Source organism: Dryobates pubescens, chromosome 20 (assembly GCF_014839835.1).
Source record: "Dryobates pubescens isolate bDryPub1 chromosome 20, bDryPub1.pri, whole genome shotgun sequence".
Lineage (NCBI taxonomy): Eukaryota > Metazoa > Chordata > Aves > Piciformes > Picidae > Dryobates > Dryobates pubescens.
Window position 1 is genome coordinate 19,797,365 of NC_071631.1, and position 23,377 is coordinate 19,820,741.

A 23,377-nucleotide genomic window follows, 5' to 3' on the forward strand; every position below is an offset into this window, starting at 1 on the left:
AGAGAGCCATCCACACCCCAAGAGCAGAGTGAGCAGCAGTTATCTCTTCAGTTTGATAAAGTGGGTATTTGTGCAGCTTGATAAAATGGAGGCTGAAAGGTTTCCTTCCTGCACTGGAGTTTGTCATGCTGGAATTCAGGGCTCCTGCGTGGGGATCAAACCAGCCTTTAGCCATAGGCCTCTGAACCACAGAATGTTGGGGGTTGGAAGGGACCTCAAAAGCTCATCCAGTCCAAGCCCCCTGCCTGAGCAGGGTCACCCAGAGCAGGTCACACAGGAATGCATCCAGGTGGGTTTTGGATGTCTCCACAGAAGGAGACTCCCCAGCCTCTCTGGGCAGCCTGCTCCAGGGCTCTGGCATCCTCACAGAGAGAAAGCTTCTCCTTCTGTTCCCATGGAACTTCCTCTGCCCCAGCTTGCACCCAGTGCCCCTTGTCTTATCACTGGACATCCCTGAGCAGAGCCTGGCTCTGTCCTCCCAACACTGCCCTGCACATCTTTATCACCATGAATGAGGTCACCCTTTAGGCTGCTCTGCTCCAAGCTCAAGCCCCCCAGCTCCCTCAGCCTGCCCTCAGCAGGGAGGTCTTCCACTGCCTTCAGCACCTTCGTGGCTCTGCTCTGGACTTTGCAAGCAGTTCCCTGAGGTCCTTCTTGAGCTGAGGGTCCCAGAACTGGGCACAATATTCCAGATGCCCCTGAAGTGTCTCACAGAGGCGCTGAGCAGCGGCATTAAGCCCTCAGCTTCCTGCAGCTCCTGCCAGTGCATCGCCCTTGGTCCCTGCACCAAACGAGCTGTGGCGAGGAGGCGGTCGCCGAGGAGCAGAGCAGCTGCGGCCAGGCTGCCTCTCTGTAACAGCCTCTCCTTGCTCTGCAAAAATCCACGGGCACAGAGCCACCCCAAACACAGAGTGTTCAGCCACATCTGCAGAAAATCCATGGGAGGGCATGTGGAAAGTTGGCACCCCTCTTGGTGGAAGGAAGTGGGAAGAAAGAAAACCATTAGCTAAGGCTGAGCGGGATTCGATGGCTTGAGGTCTCTTATCTGTGGAAGTTCTTCTTCCCCCACTCTCTGTTGTTTTAACCACTTCTGAGTGCTGGCAGCTTTTGCCATGGCTGCAGACTTGCAGTGGAGTGGGGGGGGTGGGTTTTGAGCCACCAAGGGATGTTTTGCCCTGGTTGGGGGCTGCCTCAGACTTCTGGGCAGGTAGGGGCACACGTGATTCCGGGGCTATCAGAGGAGCGCTTTCTCTGCAGCGCTGCTGCTTCCTGCCCAGCTCTCAACGTGTCCTCAGATGATGTTTTGCTCTTGCTAATTGAGTCAATTTACCACTGATTCCAGGGGAGCCTGATGAAGTATGGCAGCTGGAGATTAGTCCCAGGTGCCTGGGCTGACCTTCGCTTTATCAGCTGCTTTCAATACCCTAACCGTGAAGCACTTGCAAGTTATCTGGTTCCTCCTGTGATTGATAGACCAGCTCTAAAGTGGCATTCCTCCTCCTCCTCCTCTGTGATCCAAGAGGATAATGCCCTGCAGCTGTCCACAGCAGGATGCTCTTGTGGGGAATATTGTGATGCTCTGTTGGCTTATGACCAGCCTGAGTGTTTATTAAAATGGCAGTGGTGTTTTGCAGGCTTCACAACTCTCTGGTACGTGGTCCTCTCCTTCTCTCTTCCCCTTCCCCTCTCCTCTCCTTCTCTCTTCCTCTCCTTCTCTCCTCCTCTCCTCTCCTCCTCTCCTCCTCTCCTCTCCTCTCCTCTCCTCTCCTCTCCTCTCCTCTCCTCTCCTCTCCTCTCCTCTCCTCTCCTCTCCTCTCCTCTCCTCTCCTCTCCTCTCCTCTCCGGCTGGTAGTGACAGCACAAGGGACAAGAGCTGTGAGCTGGAAGGAGGCAGATTGAGACTGGAGATGAGGCAGCAATTCTTTCCAGTGAGGGTCGTGGGGCTGTGGCACAGGCTGCCCGGGGAGGCTGTAGATGTCCCCTCCCTGCAGGTGTTCAAGGCCAGGTCAGGTGAACAACCTCTGCTGGTGTGAGGTGTCCCTGCCCATGGCTGGAGGGGTTGGAACTGGATGAGCTCTGAGGTCCCTTCCAACCCAACCCATTCCATGATTCTATCATCCTGTATTTTTTTCCCCCTTCTCCCTTCCTCTGCTATGAATCCAGGAGTGCTCCATCCCCCGTGGTGCAGGAGCTGGGGCAGCCCGGAGCTGTCTCCTCCGTGGGATGCTCTCAGTGGCTCAGGGGCGGGGATGGTTCCATCCTGCTTTTTGGATTGAGGGTTTTGTGTGTGTTTTTAATTGGAGTGGGAATGAGTGGGGCTGCAGCCTGCTAGAGGTCTCAGGAACTGCAGCCCTGCTTTCCTGGGAGGCAGGGAGCAGGGAGCAGGGAGCAGGGAGCAGGGCGATGCTGCCCTCCCAGCGCAGCCCAACGATCCTCTGATTTTCCTCCCCGGGGACACAATGGCAGTGACCATTTGTAACCACCCCCTGCCAGCCAGGGCTGTCTCCTAGGCAGGTGGTGAGAAATGAGGCTTTTTATTTTGCCAAGGTGCTTGGGAAACTTCTGCCAGGACTCCCGAGTGACGGAGCCTTTGTCCGGGAGGCCCGAGCCGGCCCCGGAGGGCGATCCATCAGCAGAGCCATCGGCAGGGCCAGGGAGCTTCCCCTCCCCCTCTGCTCTGCCCTGGGGAGACCTCGTCCTGAGTGCTGCATTCACTTCTGGGCTCCCCAGTTCAGGAGGGACAGGGAGCTGCTGGAGAGGGTCCAGCAGAGGGCTATGAGGATGCTTAGGGGACTGGAGACTGCCTGGGGAGGAGAGGCTGAGGGACCTGGGGCTGTTTGGTGGGAAGGGAAGGGAAGGGAAGGGAAGGGAAGGGAAGGGAAGGGAAGGGAAGGGAAGGGAAGGGAAGGGAAGGGAAGGGAAGGGAAGGGAAGGGAAGGGAAGGGAAGGGAAGGGAAGGGAAGGGAAGGGAAGGGAAGGGAAGGGAAGGGAAGGGAAGGGAAGGGAAGGGAAGGGAAGGGAAGGGGGAGAGGAGAGGAGAGGAGAGGAGAGGAGAGGAGAGGAGAGGAGAGGAGAGGAGAGGAGAGGAGAGGAGAGGAGAGGAGAGGAGAGGAGAGGAGAGGAGAGGAGAGGAGAGGAGAGGAGAGGAGAGGAGAGGAGAGGAGAGGAGGATAAATGTTGATAAATCTCTGAGGGCTGGGGTTCAGGAGGCAGGGGCCAGGCTCTGCTCACTTGCTCCCTGGGATAGGACAAGGAGCAATGGATGTAAGCTGCAGCACAGGAGGTTCCACCTCAACATGAGAAAGAATTTCTTTACTGTGAGGGTGCCAGAGCCCTGGAGCAGGCTGCCCAGGGGGGTTGTGGAGTCTCCCTCTCTGGAGATACTCAAAACTCTCCTGGATGTGTTCCTGTGTGACCTGGGGTAGGTGCTTCTGCTGTGACAGGGGGGTTGGACTGGATGAACTTTCAAGGTCCCTTCCAGCCCCTGAAATTCTGTGGTTCTGTGATTTATCTCCTGGAAGGAAGGTGGCTGTGGATGATGTGGATGAGCTGTGCTCTTGCTCCCTCTCGTCTTCCTTTTTGCTCTTCCCTTTTCCTGCAGGGACAGTGATCCACCACTGATCTGGGCAGCTGGGTCCAGGCTTTGACAATCCTTTTGGGGTCCCTTTTGAGGGAGAAATTGTTCCTCCCTTGGCACAACTTCAGGCCATTTCCTCTTGTCCTATCACTTGTTCCTGGGGAGAGGAGACCAAACCCCGCTGGCTCCAACCTCCTTTCAGGGAGCTGTAGAGAGCAATGAGGTCTCCCCTCAGCCTCCTTTTCTCCAACCAATTTCAGGCCATTTAGAATAGAATAGAATAGAATAGAATAGAATAGAATAGAATAGAATAGAATAGAATAGAATAGAATAGAATAGACCAGGTTGGAAGAGACCTTCAAGATCATCGTGTCCAACCCATCAACCAATCCAACACCACCTAAACAACTAACCCCTGGCACCAAGCACCCCATCCAGTCTCCTCCTGAACACCTCCAGGGATGGTGACTCCACCACCTCCCCAGGCAGCCCATTCCAATGGGCAATCACTCTCTCTGTGTAGAATTTCTTCCTAACCTCCAGCCTAAACCTCCCCAGGCACAGCTTGAGACTGTGTCCTCTTGTTCTGGTGCTGCTTGCCTGGCAGAAGAGTCCAACCCCCACCTGGCTGCAACCTCCCTTCAGGGAGTCGCAGAGAGCAAGGAGGTCTCCCCTGAGCCTCCTCTCCTCCAGGCTAAGCAACCCCAGCTCCCTCAGCCTCTCCTCACAGGGCTGTGCTCCAGACCCCTCCCCAGCTTTGCTGCCCTTCTCTGGACACCTCCCAGCACCTCAACATCTTTCCCAAACTGAGGGGCCCTTAACTGGACACAGGACTCCAGGTGTGGCCTAACCAGTGCTGAGCACAGGGCAGAATGACCTGCCTGCTCCTGCTGGCCACACTGTTCCTGATGCAGGCCAGGATGCCATTGGCCCTCTTGGCTGCCTGGGCACACTGCAGGCTCATGTTCAGCCTACCATCAACCAGTACCCCCAGGTCCCTCTCTGCCTGGCTGCTCTCAGCCACTCTGACCCCAGCCTGTAGCACTGCCTGGGGTTGCTGTGGCCAATGTGCAGCACCTGGCACTTGGATGTGTTCAATCTCATGCTGCTGGATTCTATTTCCTCTCCTCTATCACCTGAGAGTAGGGAGAAGAGACCAACCCTGCACCTCACTGCAGCCTCCTTTCAGGTTGGTTGTGGTGAGCAATGAGGTCTGCCCTCAGCCTCATTTTCTCCAGGCTGAACACCCCCAGTTGCTCCTCCCCAGCCCTGGTCTCCAGACCCTTCCCCAGCCTTGTTGCCCTTCTCTGGACATCTCCAGCCCCTCAATGTCCTTCATGGAGTGAGGGCCCCAAAGCTGAAGGCAGTATTGGAGGTGGAGGCTGAGCAGTGCTGATGGCAGCTGATGCCTGGCTAGAAGCCCTTGCTGGTGTTGCAGTGGTGAGCAGACTGGGGAAAAACAGGGAGAGAAAACAGAGAGGGGAACTTCTGAAGGCAGTGTTTTGAAAGTGCCTCTCAGGCTTTGGATAAAGGGAAAACAAACAACAGCAGAGTGGGGAATCAGCTTCTGTCCTGTCACTTTTCTGCTGGAAGCCTGTGGAAAACAAACATCTCAGAGGCAAAGTGTTTGCATTGGCAGGGCTTTGGTAGCCAAATGGAAGGAGGCTTCCAGGCTCCCAGTGCTCTGGGCTTTCCTCAAGATGGGGAGCTGTGATTATTTTCTCTCCTAGCAGGGTTTCCCTGCTTTCTCTCAAAGTCAAGGCTGTAGAAAAATAGCTGTATGGAACCACAGACTGGGCTGGCTGAGAAGGGACCTTTAAAGTTCATTGACACCACCACCACCACCACCCCCCCCTGCCCTGCAGTCAGCAGGGACATCTGCAACCAGAGCAGGTTGCTCAGAGCCCTGTTTAATGGCTTTATTCCTGTAACTGGAAGGTTGGGGAAGGGTCTGGAGAACAGGGCTGGGGAGGAGCAGCTGAGGGAGCTGGGGGTGTTTAGTGTGGAGAAAAGGAGGTTGAAGGGAGACCCTCGTTGCTTGCCACGACCAACCTGGATGGAGGCTGCAGTGAGGTGGGGGTTTGGTCTCTTCTCCCTACTCTCAGGTGATAGAAAGAGAGGAAATGGCCTGAAATTGTGCCAGGGGAGGTTCAGGTTGGAGAGGAGGAAAAATGTCTTTGCTGCAAGAGTGGTCAGGGACTGGCAGAGGCTGCCCAGGGAGGTGGTGGAGTCCCCAGCCCTGGAGGTGTTCAAGAAGTGTGTGGCCATGGCCCTTGGGGCCATGGTGGTACTGGGTGGATGGTTGGCCTGGGTGATCTTGGAGGCCTTTTCCAACCTTCATGACTCTTTGCTTCTATGATACAACCTGGCTTTCCACTGGGACACTGCCAGGGAAGGAGACAGATGCTGAGGGAAGGAGCCTCCAGACCCAGTACCATGTGGATATGGCTTCTGCCTGCCTTATATCACTGCAAGTTCTCAGCACATCTGGGCTGAGAGCAGTTCCAGTAACATTAAAATGTACTATTTGGGTTGGCAGAGGGACTCTGTGGTATATGCCAATTAGTAATGGCTCTTGGAAACAGGCTGCCTTCAGACTCCCCCTGAATTATTCCCTGGAGAAATTATTCAATTAAGTACAGCTAAAATTAATGTCCATGGGTTTTGTTTGAATCAAACCAAACAAGCAGCTGGGGAAGGGAAAACTTCTCAGTGTCTGCTTTTCAAAGAGCAGCTCCAGCTCATAACTGTGTGCTGGAATGGAGGCTGCTGTTTGTTTGCACAGAGTGCCACAAGCTCAGTGTGGTGAGGGCTGGGAGGGACCTCTGGGGATCATCCAGGCCAACCTTCTTGTAAAGCAGGGTCACCCACAGCAGGTTGCCCTCTGTTCTGCCCCAGTGAGGCCACAGCTGGGCTCCCCCAGTTCAAGAGAGACAAAGAACTGCTGGAGAGAGTCCAGTGGAGGCTGCAAAGATGCTGAGGAGCCTGCAGCAGCTCTGTGAGGAGCAAAGCCCTGGGGCTGTTGAGCCTGAAGAAGAGCAGCCCCAGAGGGGAGCTGAGCAAGAGCTAAAGGAGCTGTGGGGGACAAGAGGCTGGGGCCAGACTCTGCTCGGTGGTGCCCAGGGGCAATGGGCACAAACTGGAACCCAGGAGGTTCCATCTGAACAGGAGGGTGCTGGAGGCCTGGAGCAGGCTGCCCAGAGAGGTTGTGGAGTCTCCTGGTGTGGAGAGCTTCCAAGCCCCCCTGAACATTGTATCACATTATCACAGTATCACTAAGGTTGGAAGAGACCCCAAGGATCATCGAGTCCAACCTGTCCCAACAGACCTCACAACTAGACCATGGCACCAAGTGCCACATCCAATCTCCCCTTGAACACCTCCAGGGACGGCGACTCCACCACCTCCCTGGGCATTGTGCTCCTGGGCAAGCTGCTGTGGGTGCTCCTGCTCTGCCAGGGGGGTTGGACTGGCTGATCTCCAGAGATCTCTTGCACCCCCTCCGTGCTGGGATTCTGTGACCCCCATGAACACCAGGGAGATTTTGGGCAGTACCTGGGAGTCTGAGCAGCAAGGAGAAGCCCGTGCCTGGCCTAACTGAGTGCCTGTGCCATGGAGAGCTGTGCACCTCCCAGAGCCTGCCAAAGCTGGGCATGGTTTGAGCAGCAGTGCAGAGAAATTAAGATTCTTGGCTTTTTTTTTTTCTGCCCCCTCTCTTTTTGCTGTGTTTTTCTCTTTTCACTCTGCCTTGACAGTACCTCTGGCACGTGGTGTGAAGGTTCTCTGGGTTTCTGATGTGCTTCCATTAGTTCCAATCTTCATTTCATAGCCCTGGCATTTGGAACAATGCTGCTTTCTTGCTGAGAGGTAATTATGGCCTTTGGACATATAGAGGTTGGCATTCACTCTATGATTCATTCCTTTGGTATCTCGCTCTTCTCCTGAGGCACCAGAGACCTGGAGGAGGGAGGGAATGGAGGGAGGGGAAGCCTGCTTGGCTTCTCCACCAAATCCCAGCCTCGTTGTAAGGTGGTTGTGCAGCAGAAGCCCATGTTCCAGGGGTTCAGGCCCCTAGGTGTTTCTCTGCAGGCTGGCTGCAGCCCCCCATGGCTCGGGGGGGAGGGGGTCCTGTGGTGAGGCTCTGCTCATCGAGGAACGCCGTTGAGTGAGCTCCAAATGCAGATCCACACAGCTCCAAGGAAATGGTTGCTCAGCAGAGGTGTTCTGCTCATCTCTGACCAAAGGCCAGGGCTGGTTTCTCTCTGCCTGGGCTCTGTTTGACCTGGCTGCTCTCTTCTGACTGTTGAGCTGCTCACTCCGTGGGCAGAACGATGCAGCTCAGGGATTCACACTGGCAGACTGCATGGGGTTGGAAGGGACCCTCCAAGGGCATCTTGCCCAACTCCCCTGCAGGCAGCAGGGACACCTCCAGCTAGAGAAGGCTGCCCAGGGCCACAGCAAGGCTGACCTTGAATGTCTCCAGGGCTGGGGCCTCAAACACCTCCCTGGGCAACCTTTTCCATTATTTCCCCATCCTCATTGTGTAGAACTTCCTCCTGATGTCCAGCTTCAGTCTGCCCTGTGCTGGCCACTGCTGAGGCCACACCTCAAATCCTGGCTTCAGTTTTGGGTCTCTGACTCCAAGAAGGACATTGAGGAGCTGGAGCATGTCCAGAGACGGGCAACAATGCTGGGGAAGGGTCTGGAGAACAGGTGGGGAGCAACTGAGGGACCTGGGGGTGTTCAGTCTGGAGAAAACGAGGCAGAGGGGAGACCTCATTGCTCTCCACAGCTCCCTGAAAGGAGGCTGGAGCCAGGTGGGTGTCAGTCTATTCAACCAAGGAAGAAGCAGCACAACAAGAGAAGATGGCCTCAAGTTGCACCAAGAGAGGTTTAAGATAGGCATTAGAGACAATTACTTTGTGGAAAGGGTTGTCAAGGCCTGGCCCAGGCTGCCCAGGGCAGTGGTGGAGTCCCCATCCCTGGAGGGGTGGCAAAGCTGTGGTGGTGAGGGCCATGGTTTGCTGGTGCCCTGGCAGTGCTGGGTTAGTGGTTGGACTCTTATCTTAAAAGTCCTTTCCAACCAGATTCTCTTTGATGTCTCTCTCTGTCTTGCTGCTGTTTAGTCCCTGCTGAGACTCTGCTGAGTCCCTGCTGAGTCCCTGCTGAGTGGTTTCGAGTTTTTGTCTTTCATGTGAGCTCAGGTTGGACCTGATGATCTCAAAGGTCTTTCCCAACCTGGTTGATCCTGCTCTATTCTCATGACCTAGCAGTGGACTTGCTCCTCTGTCTTCAGCATGCTGGTCTGGATCAGCAATGGTGTGGCCAGCATGGTGTGGCCAGCAGGAGTAGGGCAGGGATCCTGCCCCTGTGGTGGGCACTGGTGAAGCCACAGCTCAGCTCCTGGGGTCAGTCATGGATCAGCAATGGTGTGGCCAGCAGGAGTAGGGCAGGGATCCTGCCCCTGTGGTGGACACTGGTGAGGCCACAGCTCAGCTCCTGGGGTCAGTCATGGATCAGCAGTGGTGTGGCCAGAGGAGTAGGGCAGGGATCCTGCTCCTGTGGTGGGCACTGGTGAAGCCACAGCTCAGCTCCTGGGGTCAGTCATGGATCAGCAGTGGTGTGGCCAGCAGGAGTAGGGCAATGATCATGCCCCTGTGGTGGGCACTGGTGAGGCCACAGCTCAGCTCCTGGGGTCAGTCATGGATCAGCAATGGTGTGGCCAGCAGGAGTAGGGCAGGGATCCTGCTCCTGTGGTGGGCACTGGTGAGGCCACAGCTCAGCTCCTGGGGTCAGTCATGGATCAGCAGTGGTGTGGCCAGCAGGAGTAGGGCAATGATCATGCCCCTGTGGTGGGCACTGGTGAGGCCACAGCTCAGCTCCTGGGGTCAGTCATGGATCAGCAGTGGTGTGGCCAGCAGGAGTAGGGCAGGGATCCTGCCCCTGTGGTGGACACTGGTGAGGCCACAGCTCAGCTCCTGGGGTCAGTCATGGATCAGCAGTGGTGTGGCCAGCAGGAGTAGGGCAGGGATCCTGCTCCTGTGGTGGACACTGGTGAGGCCACAGCTCAGCTCCTGGGGTCAGTCATGGATCAGCAGTGGTGTGGCCAGCAGGAGTAGGGCAGGGATCCTGCTCCTGTGGTGGGCACTGGTGAGGCCACAGCTCAGCTCCTGGGGTCAGTCATGGATCAGCAGTGGTGTGGCCAGCAGGAGTAGGGCAGGGATCCTGCTCCTGTGGTGGACACTGGTGCGGCCACGGCTCAGCTCCTGGGGTCAGTCATGGATCAGCAGTGGTGTGGCCAGCAGGAGTAGGGCAATGATCATGCCCCTGTGGTGGACACTGGTGAGGCCACAGCTCAGCTCCTGGGGTCAGTCATGGATCAGAGTGGGGCTGGCTGGACGCTGGCAGAGCCTTGGCTCTGGGCTGAGGAACGGGGAGGGCAGGTAGAGTGGCTGAAGGGGCTGGAAAAGGAGATTTTTTTTTTCTCTCTGAAAACATTTGGGCTTCTCATTTTGTTGTCAGAAGTGGGATTTTGGGGCAGGCTGAAGGCTGGTTATTCACTTCAGGCTGAGCATGGAGGGGTTCCAGCACGAAGGGCAGCGCGGAGGAGGTCAAGCTGCCGGCGCAGGCAGCGCTCTGGGATGTGCTGTTTTTATCATCTGTCAAAGGGTTTGCCAGTGGAAACTGTTCCCCTGGAAAGCTCCTGAGCAGCTGCAGGAAGACTTGATGGCTGAGTTGACACAGAAGATGGGGCTGCCAGAGGAGGCTGACTGCAGACCCGTAGGAAGGGCTGTTAGGAACGTCAGCTGGGGCGGTATGGGAAAGGCAGATGGTGGCCGGGGCGGAGGAGCTGCGCCCCGCGCTGTGCTGCTCGACGGCACCGCGGGCAAGGCCGGTGCCTGAGCTTGCAGCCTTGGCAAGGAGGAGGAGCAGGGGAGAGAAGGGAAAGGATCCATGTGGACACAAGCAGCCTGCTCCTGGCTGGCCTTCAGCTTGGGCTCTGCTTTCCCAGCCGGCACGAGCGCAGGAGGCGGCCGGGCAGCGATGTACGGCCCCGGCCCGCGCAGGCGGCTCCGGGGTGGCTCCCACGGCAGGCTCTGGCATTCTCCCCACCGTGGCTGGAGGGAAGCAGAAGCAGCTCCTCACAGGAGGCATGGCTGGCTGCAGGAGCTCAAACGGCACGTTTCTGAGCTGCATGGCAGCGGCGAAGCCTTGGAAGGGGAAGGGGATGAAGGATGAGCTTTTTCCTGAGGAATTCCTAGGCTGACACAGAGCTGCTTCTGCTCCATCTCTTATCATCTGTCTTCCAGTGGTGTCCTGTGCATAAATCTTGAGCTGCTAGCTATCAGCAGATGTGATTTTAAAGGAGTGTGGAGCTGGGCTCTTAGCCCTGCTTCCAGGCTGGTGTTCCCCTGCAGTTTCAGGAGAGGCTGTTGTGTTTCGAGAGATGGCTTTTGAGCCTGGTCCCTCTGAACACACACACAGACACAGACACACAGACACACACAGACAGAGACACACACACACAGACACACACACACAGATGTGCACATGGATGGACCCCAGAAATGGGCCACAGCAAAGTGTGGTGTGAATATGACTTGGGAGTGCAGCCTTGTAGCCCTTCTCCAGACTCACTCCAACAGCTCTGTGGCCTTCTGATGTTGGGGACCCCACAACTGGACACAGTATTTGAGGTGTGGTCTCAGCAGAGCAGAGCAAAGGGGCAGAATCACCTCTCCTGACTAAGGTGAATCATAGAAGCACAGAATTGTCAGGGCTGGAAGGGACCTCAAGGCTCAGCCACTTCCAACCCCCCTGCCATGGGCAGGGACACCTCACACTGCAGCAGGTTGCTCACAGCCACATCCAGCCTGGCTGCAAACACCTCCAGGCAGGAGGCTTCCACCACCTCCATGGGCAACCTGTGTCAGGCTCTCACCACTGTCCTGGGAACAACTTCTTCCTCACATCCAATCTCAATCTCCCCATTTCTAGTTTTGTTCCATCCCCCCAGTCCTGTCCTTCCCTGACACCCTCAAAAGTCCCTCCCCAGCTTTCTTGGAGCCCCCTTCAGATCCTGGAAGGCCACAGTTAGATCTCCTCGGAGCCTTCTCTCCTCCAGCCTGCACAACCCCAACTCCCTCAGTCTGTGCTCATAGCAGAGCAGTTCCAGCCCTCTGCTCCTCCTCATGGCCCTTCTCTGGGCACCTTCCAGCACCTCCAGATCCTTCCTGTAATAGAGGCTCCAGAACTGGACACAGAGCTCCAGATGGAGTTAAGGTGAAGTCAAGCTTGGGTCTGGAGAGGTCTGGCTCCTGCCTCTTCCACAGGGATGCTTCTCCCATCTCTCCCAGCCTGCACCCATGCTCAGCCTGGCTGCCCTGCATTGCTCCATACCACGTGTTGCCAGAAATCAAACCCCTCTGCAGTGGGGATTTAACCAAAGGGAAGAAGCCTCCAATAGTTCAGAACCTCTCAACCTGTAGTTTTTTGCTGTCATCTGCTTGCTTTGCTCTTCCCCCATGGCACATTGTCTGTGCTTGTGAATCTCCTGCATGGAATTCATCCTGGCCCCAGAAGGGCAGCCCATGCCCTCTCCATCACAGGTTCCATGGCTGGAGCAGCACAGGGAGGACAGTAGATGGGCTTGGGACAACAAATGTGGCCCTTCCTTAGCTTTTGTCTTCGTTTAGGGTGTGCTCATGTTGATCTGCAGTGGTGCCAGCCATGGGGCAGCTCACACCTCCCTGGGCAGCCTGGGGCAGGCTCTCACCACACTCAGGGGCAAACATTTCTTCCTTCTCTCCACTCTGAATCTCCCTCTTTGAGTTCCAAGCCATCCCCCCCTTGTCTTGTCCCAATAGGCCCTGCCCAAAAGTCTGTCCCCAGCTTTCAGCTCAGCCCTTGAAGGCCACCAGAAGGTCTCCTTGGAGCCTTCTCCTCTCCAGGCTGCCCAAGGCCAACTCTCTCAGCCTGGCCTCACAGCAGAGGGCTTCCAGCCCTGCCAGTATTGCTGTGGCCTCCTCTGGCCCTGTCTGTGCTGTGCTGAGGGCTCCAGAGCTGCCCCAGCACTGCAGGGGAGGTCTGAGCAGAGCACAGCAGAGGGGCAGAATCCCCTCCCTGCCCCTGCTGCCCACACTGCTGGGGATCAGCCCAGGACAGAGCTCACGTACAACAGATGAGCAACCTTCAACCTTCTCCCACTCCAGCTGGTCTGAAATTACTCAGGCTCTAATACCAGGGTTGTGCAGACAATTCTGATCTCCTGTTTCAAGATCCTGCTTCCCTGAGAGGAGACCTTGGCCACAGTACAGCTGGTGGTTTAGATGTGGTGTGCAGTGCAGTGTTACAGAAATGTCCTTCATGAGGTCTCTGGCAGCAGTCAGCCTGCTTCTCCCTTCTGCTCCTCCTGATAGGGGCACCTCCATCCTTCTTCTTTTCCAGGTCCCTCTCTAGTTGCATGGTCAGGAAAATGGGAGCTGATAGGAAAACCTTCATCCCAAATGGCACTGTCAGCTTGAAGGGCAAAGGGCTTGCAGGTGGGTCCCTCACTCCAAGAAGGACATTGAGGGCCTGGAGCAGGTCCAGAGAAGGGCAACACAGCTGGGGAAGGGTCTGGAGACCAGGGCTGGGGAGGAGCAGCTGAGGGAGCTGGGGGGGTTTAGTGTGGAGATGAGGAGGCTGAGGGGAGACCTCCACACAGCTAACCTGAAAGGAGGTTGCAGTGAGGTGGGGGTTGGGCTCTTCTCCCTAGTGTCAGATGATAGAGGAGAGGACATGGCCTGAAATTGGTTGGAGATTAGTAATAATGCCTTTGCTGCAAGAGGTCAGGGATTGGAAGAGGCTGCCCAGGGAGGTGGTGGAGTCCCCAGCCCTGGAGGTGCTCAAGAAATGTGTGGCCATGGCACTTGGGGACTTGGTTTGATGGCCATGGTGGGGTTGGGTTGCTGGCTGGACTGGGTGATCTCAGAGGGCTTTTCCTCTTGAATTAATGATGTGGTAAGAACCAAACTGTACTTTCTCCCCATGCCAGTCCCAGCACATGTGCAGTGGAGAAGACTCTGTTCAGACCTCCTGCTTGTGCCATGGTGTCCCCAGCACTTCATCTGCCCTCACCTGTGTGCTGCATCTGAGCACTCACTGCTTGTTGAGCTTTGGGCTGTGTGCTTGGGGGAGGGACCTGCTGCCCTCAAACCTGCCTGAATCAGGGGACATCCAGATCTGGAGCAGTGCTGCTCCCAAGCTGTACAGCCCAGGTCTCTGGTTCAGAAGTGGCTGCTGTGGGTTGGGCTGATGGGAGAATGCCTTGGCCAAGGGGAGGCTGTAGATGGAATCCCCATTGCTGTGCCTGGGGCTTTGAAATGAACAGGTTCAGAGTGCATTGGGCTGGAAGGGACCCTCCAAGGGCACCTTGTCCAACCCCCCCTGCAGGCAGCAGGGACACCTCCAGCTAGAGCAGGCTGCCCAGGGCCACAGCAAGGCTGATCTTGACTGTCCCCAGGGCTGGGACCTCAAGCATATCCCTGGGCAACCTGTGCCAGTATTTCCCCACCCTCACTGTGCAGAACTTCCTCCTGATGTCCAGCCTAGATCTGCCCTGCTCCAGTTGCCTCTCATCCTGTCCCCACAGCCCCTCTGAACAGTCCCCAGGGATGCCAGCAGATTTTCCTGCTCACATTTGTTCCCAGTGAGCTGCAGCTTGTTCAGCAGGATGTTTTTGAAGGAGGCTCTGGTCAGTGTTGGCAGAGGGAAGTCTCCAGTTTCCCAAGCAGGCTCTTATCAGCTTGGCCTTGGGAGTGCTGGGAACTTGTGGCAGGTTTTGTCCTTCAGAGGGGAAGAGGAGACCAGCTGCCCCTGCAGCCAGCCCTCTGCTGCTTTTCCTGTGTGCTGAGTCACACCAGACAGATAAAGTTTCCCCAAAATGCTGTTGGCTTTGCTGATGTTGGACCTGGGAAAGTTGGGTGGGAGGAGGAAGAGATCTTCTATCTGCACAGGGATGTGAACAAACCCTGAAGCTCAGGTACCTGGCATGGTGCTGGTGCTGCTGCAGGGGGAGCAAGAGCATCTTGAGCTTAGAAGCAACATCACTGGAAGGCTGGAGAGTGGGGGCAGAGGGAACCTCATGAAGGTCACCAAGGGCAAGGGTAGGGTCCTGCTCCTGGGGAGGAACAACCTCCTGCAGCAGCACAGCTGAGGGGGGACCTGCTGGGAAGCAGCTCTGCAGAGAAAGGAGCTGGGAGTGCTGGGGGACAAGGAGCAAGAGTCAGTAATGTGCCCTCGTGGTCAAGAAGGCCAATGGTGTCCTGGGGTACATGAAGAAGAGTGTGGGCAGCAGGTCTAAAGAGGTTCTTCTCCCCTTCTACTCTGCCCTAGTGAGGTCACATCTGGAGTGCTGGGTCCAGTTCTGGGCTCCCCAGTTCAGGAGAGACAGAGAACTGCTGGAGAGAGTACAGCTGGAAGCTACAAAGCTGCTGAGGGGCCTGGAGCAGCTCTGGGAGCAGCAAAGGCTGAGAGCCCTGGGGCTGAGAGCCTGCAGAAGAGCAGCCCCAGAGGGCAGCTGAGCAATGCTCAGCAAGAGCTAAAGGAGCTGTGGGGGGCAAGAGGCTGGGGCCAGACTCTGCTCAGTGCTGCCCAGGGACAGCACAAGGGGCAGTGGGCACAGACTGGAAGCCAGGAGGTTCCATCTGAGCAGGAGGAGAAAGTTGTTTGTTGTGAGGGTGCTGGAGGCCTGGAGCAGGCTGCCCAGAGAGGTTGTGGAGTCTCCTGGTGTGGAGAGCTTCCAAGCCCAGCTGGGCACTGTGCTCCTGGGCAAGCTGCTGTGGGTGCCCTGCTGGAGCAGGGGCTTGGGCTGGATGATCTCCAGAGGTCTCTTCCAACCTCCTCCATGCTGGGGTGCTGTGAATCTGTGAGTTTGTGTCTGGATCAGGGCCATGCTGGTGTGGAGCTGCTTAAGCACAGGAGCAGGGGATGGTTTCAATCTGTAGGATAAAGGGGAGGCTGCTCACACAGGGAAGCTGTTGATACCTGGCCTCTGCCTTCCTTCCATCTGGACATGGAGATGGTCTGGCCTGCAGGACACGCATCAGGAGCTCCCATTTGAAGGCAGCCACGTTTGCAGAGTGCAGGAGTTTTTATCTGCTGATGTCATTTGACATAAGGATTCACTGAAGCTGAGGGGGTGTCTGTGGGGTGGACTTAAAATGCATCCATCTCCTGACTCCAGGGAGCAAAGCCTCCATGCTCTGAAAGCCTTGGAAACTTTCCTTTGTGTCTTCAGAACCTTGATTGATTTTCAGTTGTTTCCTGTTGCCCATATGAGCAATCAAAGTGGATTTGTCTGTGTCTGGACACGAGGCTTGTTGCTTGGTAGGATCTGAGGCTCTGAATGACCAGCTCTGGGGTTTGGGGGAGACCATTCCCTTTGAAGCCCTGGTAGAAAAGCAAATGTTGAGGTATTCGTGGAATGGTTTGGGTTGACCTTCAAGGTCAGCCAGTTCCAAGCCCCTGCCATGGGCAGGGACACCTCCCATCAGCCCAGGTGGCTCAAGGCCTCATCCAGCCTGGCCCTGAAACACCTCCAGGGAGGGGACATCCACAGCCCCCTTGGGCAACCTGTGCCAGTGTCTCCCCATCCTCACTCTAAAGAATTTCTTCCTCATCTGCAGTCTCAGTCTGCCCTCTTCCAGCTCAAAGCCATGAAGATGATCAGAGGGCTGGAGCACCTCCCCTGTGGGGACAGGCTGAGAGAGTTGGGGCTGTTCAGCCTGGAGAAGAGAAGGCTCCAGAGAGACCTCAGAGCTGCCTTCCAGTACCTGAAGGGATCCTACAGGAAGGCTGGAGAAGGACTTCTCACAAGGGTGTCTAGAGACAGGAGAAGGGGGAATGCTTTTAAGCTGAAGGACAGTAGGTTTGAACTGGGTCTTAGGAAGAAGTTGCTCCCCATGAGGGTGGGGAGACTCTGGCACAGGCTGCCCAGGGAGGCTGTGGCTGCCTCCTCCCTGGAGGTGTTCAAGGCCAGGCTGGATGAGGCCTTGAGCAGCCTGGTCTAGCTGAGAGGCACCCCTGCCCATGGCAGGGGGATTGGGATGGACGATCTCTGAGGCCCCTTCTAGCCTGAGCCGTTCTGTGACTCTGTCGTGGCCAAGTGCTGAGATGCTGTGTTCCAGGGACTGCAGTCTCAGGTTTCCTGTCTCATGTACACTAATTCTCCTACTCTGGCTAGTGTCCTGTGGCTGCCATCATCTCCATGGCTACCTAGGCTGGCCCTGCTGTTTCAGGCTCTTTCCTCCCTCCACTCAGCCCAGCAGGAGCGTGCTGAATCCCGGGTCGGAGTCTCCTGCTTGGCGTTCCCCTGGATTTGGACCTTTCAGCAGCCAAATCAAAGGCTGCAGCTGCTTTCCATTTGGGAGCCTCCAGCAGGGTTGTGCTGGCTGAGCAGTGCTGCTGCAGGCCTCAGGCATTAATGCTTCTGTTTCTTGTTCCCCCCAGAGATCATCGATGACCTGACCAACCTGGTGGAGAACACCGACGACAAGGTCCGCAGCCAGACGCGGCACGTCAAGCTGGTGGAGAAGAAGTCAACCTCCTGCGGTAGGGAACGGCTTGGGCACCCATCCTGCCCTCTGCCCAAGTGAGGAGCAAGTAGCTTAGCCCTGGGAGGCTGTGCAGAGTGAGCTGCCCTCAAGGCCAGCTTCTCTCAGGGGTTAGGAGATCCATCTCTGCAGGCGCCTTCGGCTGGTGTTGCGGCTCGGGGGATCCGTGGAACGCTTTGGGTTGGAAGGGACCTCAGAGATCACCAAGCTCCAAGCCCTTTGCTGTGGGCAGGGACACCTCCCACTAGAGCAGGCTGCTCAAGGCCCCATCCAACCTGGCATGGTGGGAGTTGGTAGGAGCCTCTGGGCATCATCTGCTCCAGCTCCCAGAGCCTCACTAGGGCACAGCAGAGCAGGAGGGGAACCTCCCTTGACTTGCTGTCCACACTCTTCTTCATGCACCCCAGGAGGCCATTGGCCTTGAGGGCACATTGCTGGCTCAGGGGAGCTTGCTGTCCCCCAGCACTCCCAGCTCCTGCTCTGTGGAGCTGCTTCCCAGCAGGTCCCCCCTCAGCTGTGCTGCTGCAGGAGGTTGTTCCTCCCCAGGGGCAGGACTCTACCCTTGCCCTTGGTGAACTTCAGGAGGTTCCTCTCTGAGCTGTGCTGTTGCAGTTTGGCTTCCTCAAGCCATTTGTCTCCAGGCTTGCACAATGTTGTGATTGGGAATTGTGGAGCTGTGTGTAATTAGTGTGGTTTGTGTTAATTAGAGTGAAAAAAAAACTTGTGAGCTACCAGCTCATACAAAGCAGCACAGCAGGGAGTGATGCTGGGGGCATGTCTCTGGTGCTGTTCTGCAGGAATATGTTCTCAGCCACATGCTGTTCACAGCCTGCCAGGCATCAAATCCTTGCTGGGGACTCTTTGAGCAGTGTGTGAACTGGCAGAGTGGAACTGGAGTCCTTTCCATACAGAAGGACTCTCTGCTCTCTCAAGGGAGGGTCTCTCAAGGGAGGTTCTCTCAAGGGAGGATCTCTCAAGGGAGGATCTCTCAAGGGAGGTTCACTCAAGAAGGATTCTCTCAAGGGAGGTTCACTCAAGGAGGATTCTCTCAAGGGAGGTTCTCTCAAGGGAGGATCTCTCAAGGGAGGTTCACTCAAGGAGGATTCTCTCAAGGGAGGTTCACTCAAGGAGGGTTCTCTCAAGGGAGGTTCACTCAAGGAGGGTTCTCTCAAGGGAGGTTCTCTCAAGGAGTTTCCCTCAGGGAAGGTTCTCTCAAGGGAGGTTCTCTCAAGGGAGGATCTCTCAAGGGAGGTTCACTCAAGGAGGATTCTCTCAAGGGAGGTTCTCTCAAGGAGTTTCCCTCAGGGAAGGTTCTCTCAAGGGAGGTTCTCTCAAGGAGTTCCACTCAAGGAGGGTTCTCTCAAGAGAGATTCTCTCAAGGGAGGTTCTCTCAAGGAGTTTCCCTCAGGGAAGGTTCTCTCAAGGGAGGTTCTCTCAAGGAGTTCCACTCAAGGAGGGTTCTCTCAAGAGAGATTCTCTCAAGGGAGGTTCTCTCAAGGAGTTTCCCTCAGGAAAGGTTCTCTCAAGGGAGAATCTCTCAAGGAGTTCCACTCAAGGAGAGTTCTCTCAAGGGAGGTTCTCTCAAAGGAGATTCTCTCAAGGGAGGTTCTCTCAAAGGAGAGAATGCAGGTTCCTCTAGGCTGAAGGGCTGAGGGTTTGGTAGCAGAGTCTGGGGGGGATGCTGTGGGTGATGGCAGCAAATGTCTTTATCTTGGGAGGGTGAGCACAAAGTTCTGTGTGGAGCAGCTGAGGGAACTGGGGTTGTTCAGCCTGGAGAAAAGGAGGCTGAGGAGAGACCTTTTGGCTCTGTACAGCTCCCTGGAAGGAGGTTAGAGCCAGGTCAGGGTCATTGACTTTTCCCAAGTGTCAAGTGATAGGACAAGAGAAATGTCCTCAAGCTGCACCAGGGGAGCTTTAGGTTGGACATGAGGAACAATTTCTTCCCCTTGAGGGTTGTCAAGGCCTGGCCCAGGCTGCCCAGGGCAGTGGTGGAATCCCCAGCCCTGGAGGGATTGCAAAGCTGTGTAGCTGTGGTGCTGAGGGCCATGGCTTAGTCATGAGGTCTGTGGTGACAGGTTGGGCTTGATGGTCTTTGAGGTCTCTTCCAACCTTGGTGATACTGTGATACTGTGATGGCTTAGTGGTGCCCTGGCAGTGCTGGGTTAGTGGCTGGAGCTGATGATCTGAAAGGTCTCTTCCAACCAAACCAGTTCTGTGATTCTGGGACTGGAGGATGAGCTCTCTGTGGAGGTGATGGTAGTGAGGCGCTCCTGGCAGCAGTGTGTCCAGTTCTGATGTCCATGGCTCATATTTGCTGTCCTGCAAGCCTCAGAATGCTAAGAGGGATCATTTATGCCCTGTGAGCTTTGAGTTTTAGTCAGCAGTTAATGAAGTTTGTCTCAGGTGGCTTAGTGAGGAGGAAGCTGAGAGCTGACTTGGGCCCATCGCTGCTTCTGGCTGCTGGGGAGCTTTGATCCCAGCCAGGGAGGATCTAGCAGGGGAGGCAGCCAAGCAGTGAGACATGTTTCAGGCTCTGAGGGTGTAGCTCAAGGCTTGCTCTGGTTTTCCATCAGCAGTTAAGGTTTTGAAAGCTCAGTTGATGGAGGTTGATGAAAATCTGTGGCTTCTTCTGCAGGTTAAAGTTGACTTCTCAGAGGCATTGGTCTGTGGTTTCCCTCATGCCAGCTGCAGGCAGAAAGGGAGGCTCATGGCTGCCTTTTTGATTCTGGGTTTTGATTTCATGTTGACTCAGGGTGGACTGAGTCAAAAATGAATTGCACTTGGATGATGCTGAGTACCCCTGGGAGCCTTTGGAGTCTCCCCTTCGTTTCTGTGCTTTCACTGTCTGCATGGCTTCAGGGAAGCCCAGGGTGAACTGCCTGCACAGGGGATGGTGAATCCCATTTCACCCCGAAGAGCTTCTCCCTCCCTAGGTGTTTCTCCCCCCACTTTTTGGCTCCTCAGGCAACTGCAGTTGCAGGATTATGAGCCTGTCTCTTTAATTCCAGAGCCCATGGTGGAATTCGAGAGGAGGAGGAGGAGGATGGGAGAGGCAAAGGCTGGGAGGATCCTGGGCTTGGATTCCTTGGGGGTGACCTCTCTCACCCTTTGCACATTGAAAAACATTTCTCTGGCGGGGCTGGTGAGAAGGGGCTGGTGAGAAGTGCCTCTTCCCTCTGCTCCAATCGGGCTGCCCGTGTTTGCATAACAATCCGGGGCCGTGCAACCGCCGGGCATTGCCTCGCCCCGCAGCCTCGCCCCGCAGCCTCGCATCGCTGCCTCGCCCCGCAGCCTCGCATCGCTCCCTCGCATCGCTGCTTTACTCTGCCCGGCCTCCCCTTCAGAGCCACGGCGCTGGAAGACACAGGCTCTGATGGCATTCATCCCATCCCTTTTCCACCCTTCTCCTTGGCTCTGGAAGCGAAGTGCTGCCTTCAGCTCAGAGCAGCCCTCCGTGTAGGGGCAATTACTCCTTGGACAAAAACCAAGGAGCAGGAAAACTGGCACCTGCTAGGGTAACTCTATCCAAGTGTTGGGTTTGGTGGGGGGGTTTTTTCACACACACACACATCCCCCAATCCCCCTTCCAACATTTCATTTAAGTTGCTAAAAAGTGGAGCAACTCTTTAGCTGTGGCACCTCACTTGGGGTTTAATGCTGGGTGAAGCGCTCAGCCTCCCCCCGGGGCCGACTTCTTCCTTGCCCCAGGACCCGCCAAGGTGTGCTGGGTCCCGACTCTGCATCCCTCCAGCATCTGCTTGTTTCTGTGGGTTGTTTGGGGCTTGGTTCTTTTTTTTGCCCCCCTCCCTGGTTTTTCAAAGCAGCCTATCTTTGTCTCTTCCTGAGGAGTGCCCATTCTGGAGCCGTGGCTTGCAGGCAGAGCAGCCTGGCAGGAGCGGTGGAATAATCACCCTTTTTACGAGCAAGAATGTCAGGCAGCAGTGGGTGGGTCTTTGTTAGCAGCCACTCTAATAATGAAGTATCAAAGTATTGCTGATGAAATCCAACTTTAATCAATGTTTCAACATCTCCCTCGCACACACAAGCAGCGTTTCAGGCTTTGGAGGTTGGGTCCAGCTTGATTTAGTCGGTGGCCAGCTGGCCACCCTCTGGGCACAGGCTGCGGCACCTCTGGCCACGCTCAGCCCCGGCACCAGCCTCCAGGTTGTTCTGGGGGGGGTGGGTTCATTTGCAGCTTATTTTCAATGCCATTTCTCTTGCTGACTCAAGAGCTGTTGACAATCCCACCCCTTGCTTCTGCCCAGGGAAGGCTGCCCTGGTTGGAGCCCGTCTCCCTCGGTGGCCCCGGGGCAGCTCCGTAGTGGTGGCAGTGGGAACTCCCAGGGAGTGCAGCAGAAGAATGATCCTGGGCTGGGGTGCTGCCTTTATGAAATTGTTGTTGAAAATCATCAGTCATCTGCAGGCCAGTGTTTGCAGGCTGCTTGGCATTGTCTGGGCAGCCTGGGCTGGGCACTGCAGAGGGTGTCTGGCCCTGTGTGTTGCTTAGAGTTCAGAGCTCTCACCACAGCGTACACTCGGGTCGTCAATCAAACCTTCAGCTGCTCTCCCAAACCCACTACAGCAGTGGCTCTCTGCTCACTCCTTACTCTCCAGCTTTACCACTGGTCCTCTGGGGATTTTTGGCCCCACTCTGTCCCAGTTTGCCCAGTTTGGGGGGGATTTAGTGCAGAGTAACACAGACAGACTCACAGATTGCATTGGGTTGGAAGGGATCCTCCAAGGGCATCTTGTCCAACCCCCCTGCAGGCAGCAGGGACACCTCCAGCTACAGCAGGCTGCCTAGGGCTACATCCAGTCTGATCTTGAATGTCTCCAGGGACAGGGCCTCAACCACCTCCCAGGGCAACCAGTTCCAATGTCTCTCCACCCTCACTGTGCAGAACTTCCTCCTGATGTCCAACCTAAACCTGCCCTCTTCCAGCTCAGCCATTGCCTTGTTCTAGCACTGCAGCCCCTTCTAAAGAGTCAAGTGTGTGTTGCTGAACAAGGTCCAGGGGGGGTTTGCAACACAGGGCACAGCTGGCAGCCTGGTGATCAGATGTGGTGTGCATGGAGGTGATTGGAGCCTCCCTGTGCCATGGTGCCAGAGTTGTTCTTCCAGAAGAGGAGGCTGAGGGGAGACCTCATTGCTCTCCTCAGCTTCCTGAAAGGAGGTTGCAGTGAGATGGGGGTTGGCCTCTTCTCCCTAGCCACAGCTGATAGGAGGAGAGGGAATGGCCTGAAATTGTGCCAGGGGAGGGTTAGGTTGGAGAGGAGGAAAAATGTCTGTGCTGCAAGAGTGGTCAGGGATTGGCAGAAGCTGCCCAGGGAGGTGGTGGAGTCCCCAGCCCTGGAGGGGTTCAAGGAGTGTGTGGCCCTGACACTTGTGGCCATGGTTTAGTGGCCATGGTGGTGTTGGGTTGATGATCTTGGAGGGCTTTCCCAACCTGAAAATCCCTATAATTCTGTGATGTTCTGACTCAGGTGGTGTGAAACTACACCACAAACTCAGGAGAGGGGCTGTGGGATCCTGCTCCTGGTCCTACCCACATCTTTCTTGTCCATGGCTCTCTCATAGCCAAGGAGAAGAGCTTTTTCCCTGAGGAATCACCATGGGAGATCAGGACTCTCTCACAGTGCAAGCAAGTTAACAACAGCAAACTCTCCTTCCTAACAGCCTTGCCCATCCCCTTCCAAGCAGCTCGAGGGAAGCAGACAGTGTCTGTGCAGTTACCACTGTGTGCATCCCTCTGACCTTCCACATAAGGATCACAGAATCATGGAAGAGACCTCAGGGATCATCAGGTGCAACTTATTACCTATCACCCAACACCTCCTGGCAACTAAACCATGGCTCCAAGTGCCACATCCAAGCCTTTCTTCAATACCTCCAGGGGCAGGGACTCCACCACCTCCCTGGGCAGCACATCCCAAGGGCCAATTCCTCTTTCTGGGAAGAACTTTCTCCTCATCTCCAGCCTAAACCTCCCCTGGCACAGCTTGTGACTGTGTCCTCTTGTTCTGGTGCTGGGTGCCTGGGTGAAGAGACCAACCCCCACCTGGCTACAACCTCCCTTCAGGGAGTTGCAGAGAGCAATGAGGTCTCCCCTGAGCCTCCTCTTCTCCAGGCTAAGCAACCCCAGCTCCCTCAAGAAGGAAATGAGGAGCAAGCCCTGGCCAGAGCCTGCTGGGCCAGTCTCCATGT

At 55.9% G+C, this 23,377-nt stretch overlaps 1 protein-coding gene across 1 annotated transcript in view; it reads left to right on the top strand.

Moving 5' to 3' along the window:
• Positions 1–23,377, top strand: part of STX8 (syntaxin 8) — a 176,658-nt gene that overhangs the window by 91,638 nt on the left and 61,643 nt on the right. The window contains exon 7 of the mRNA XM_054170935.1: positions 17,069–17,170. Coding sequence (XP_054026910.1) covers positions 17,069–17,170 — 102 coding nt within the window. The remainder of the gene's footprint in view (positions 1–17,068; positions 17,171–23,377) is intronic.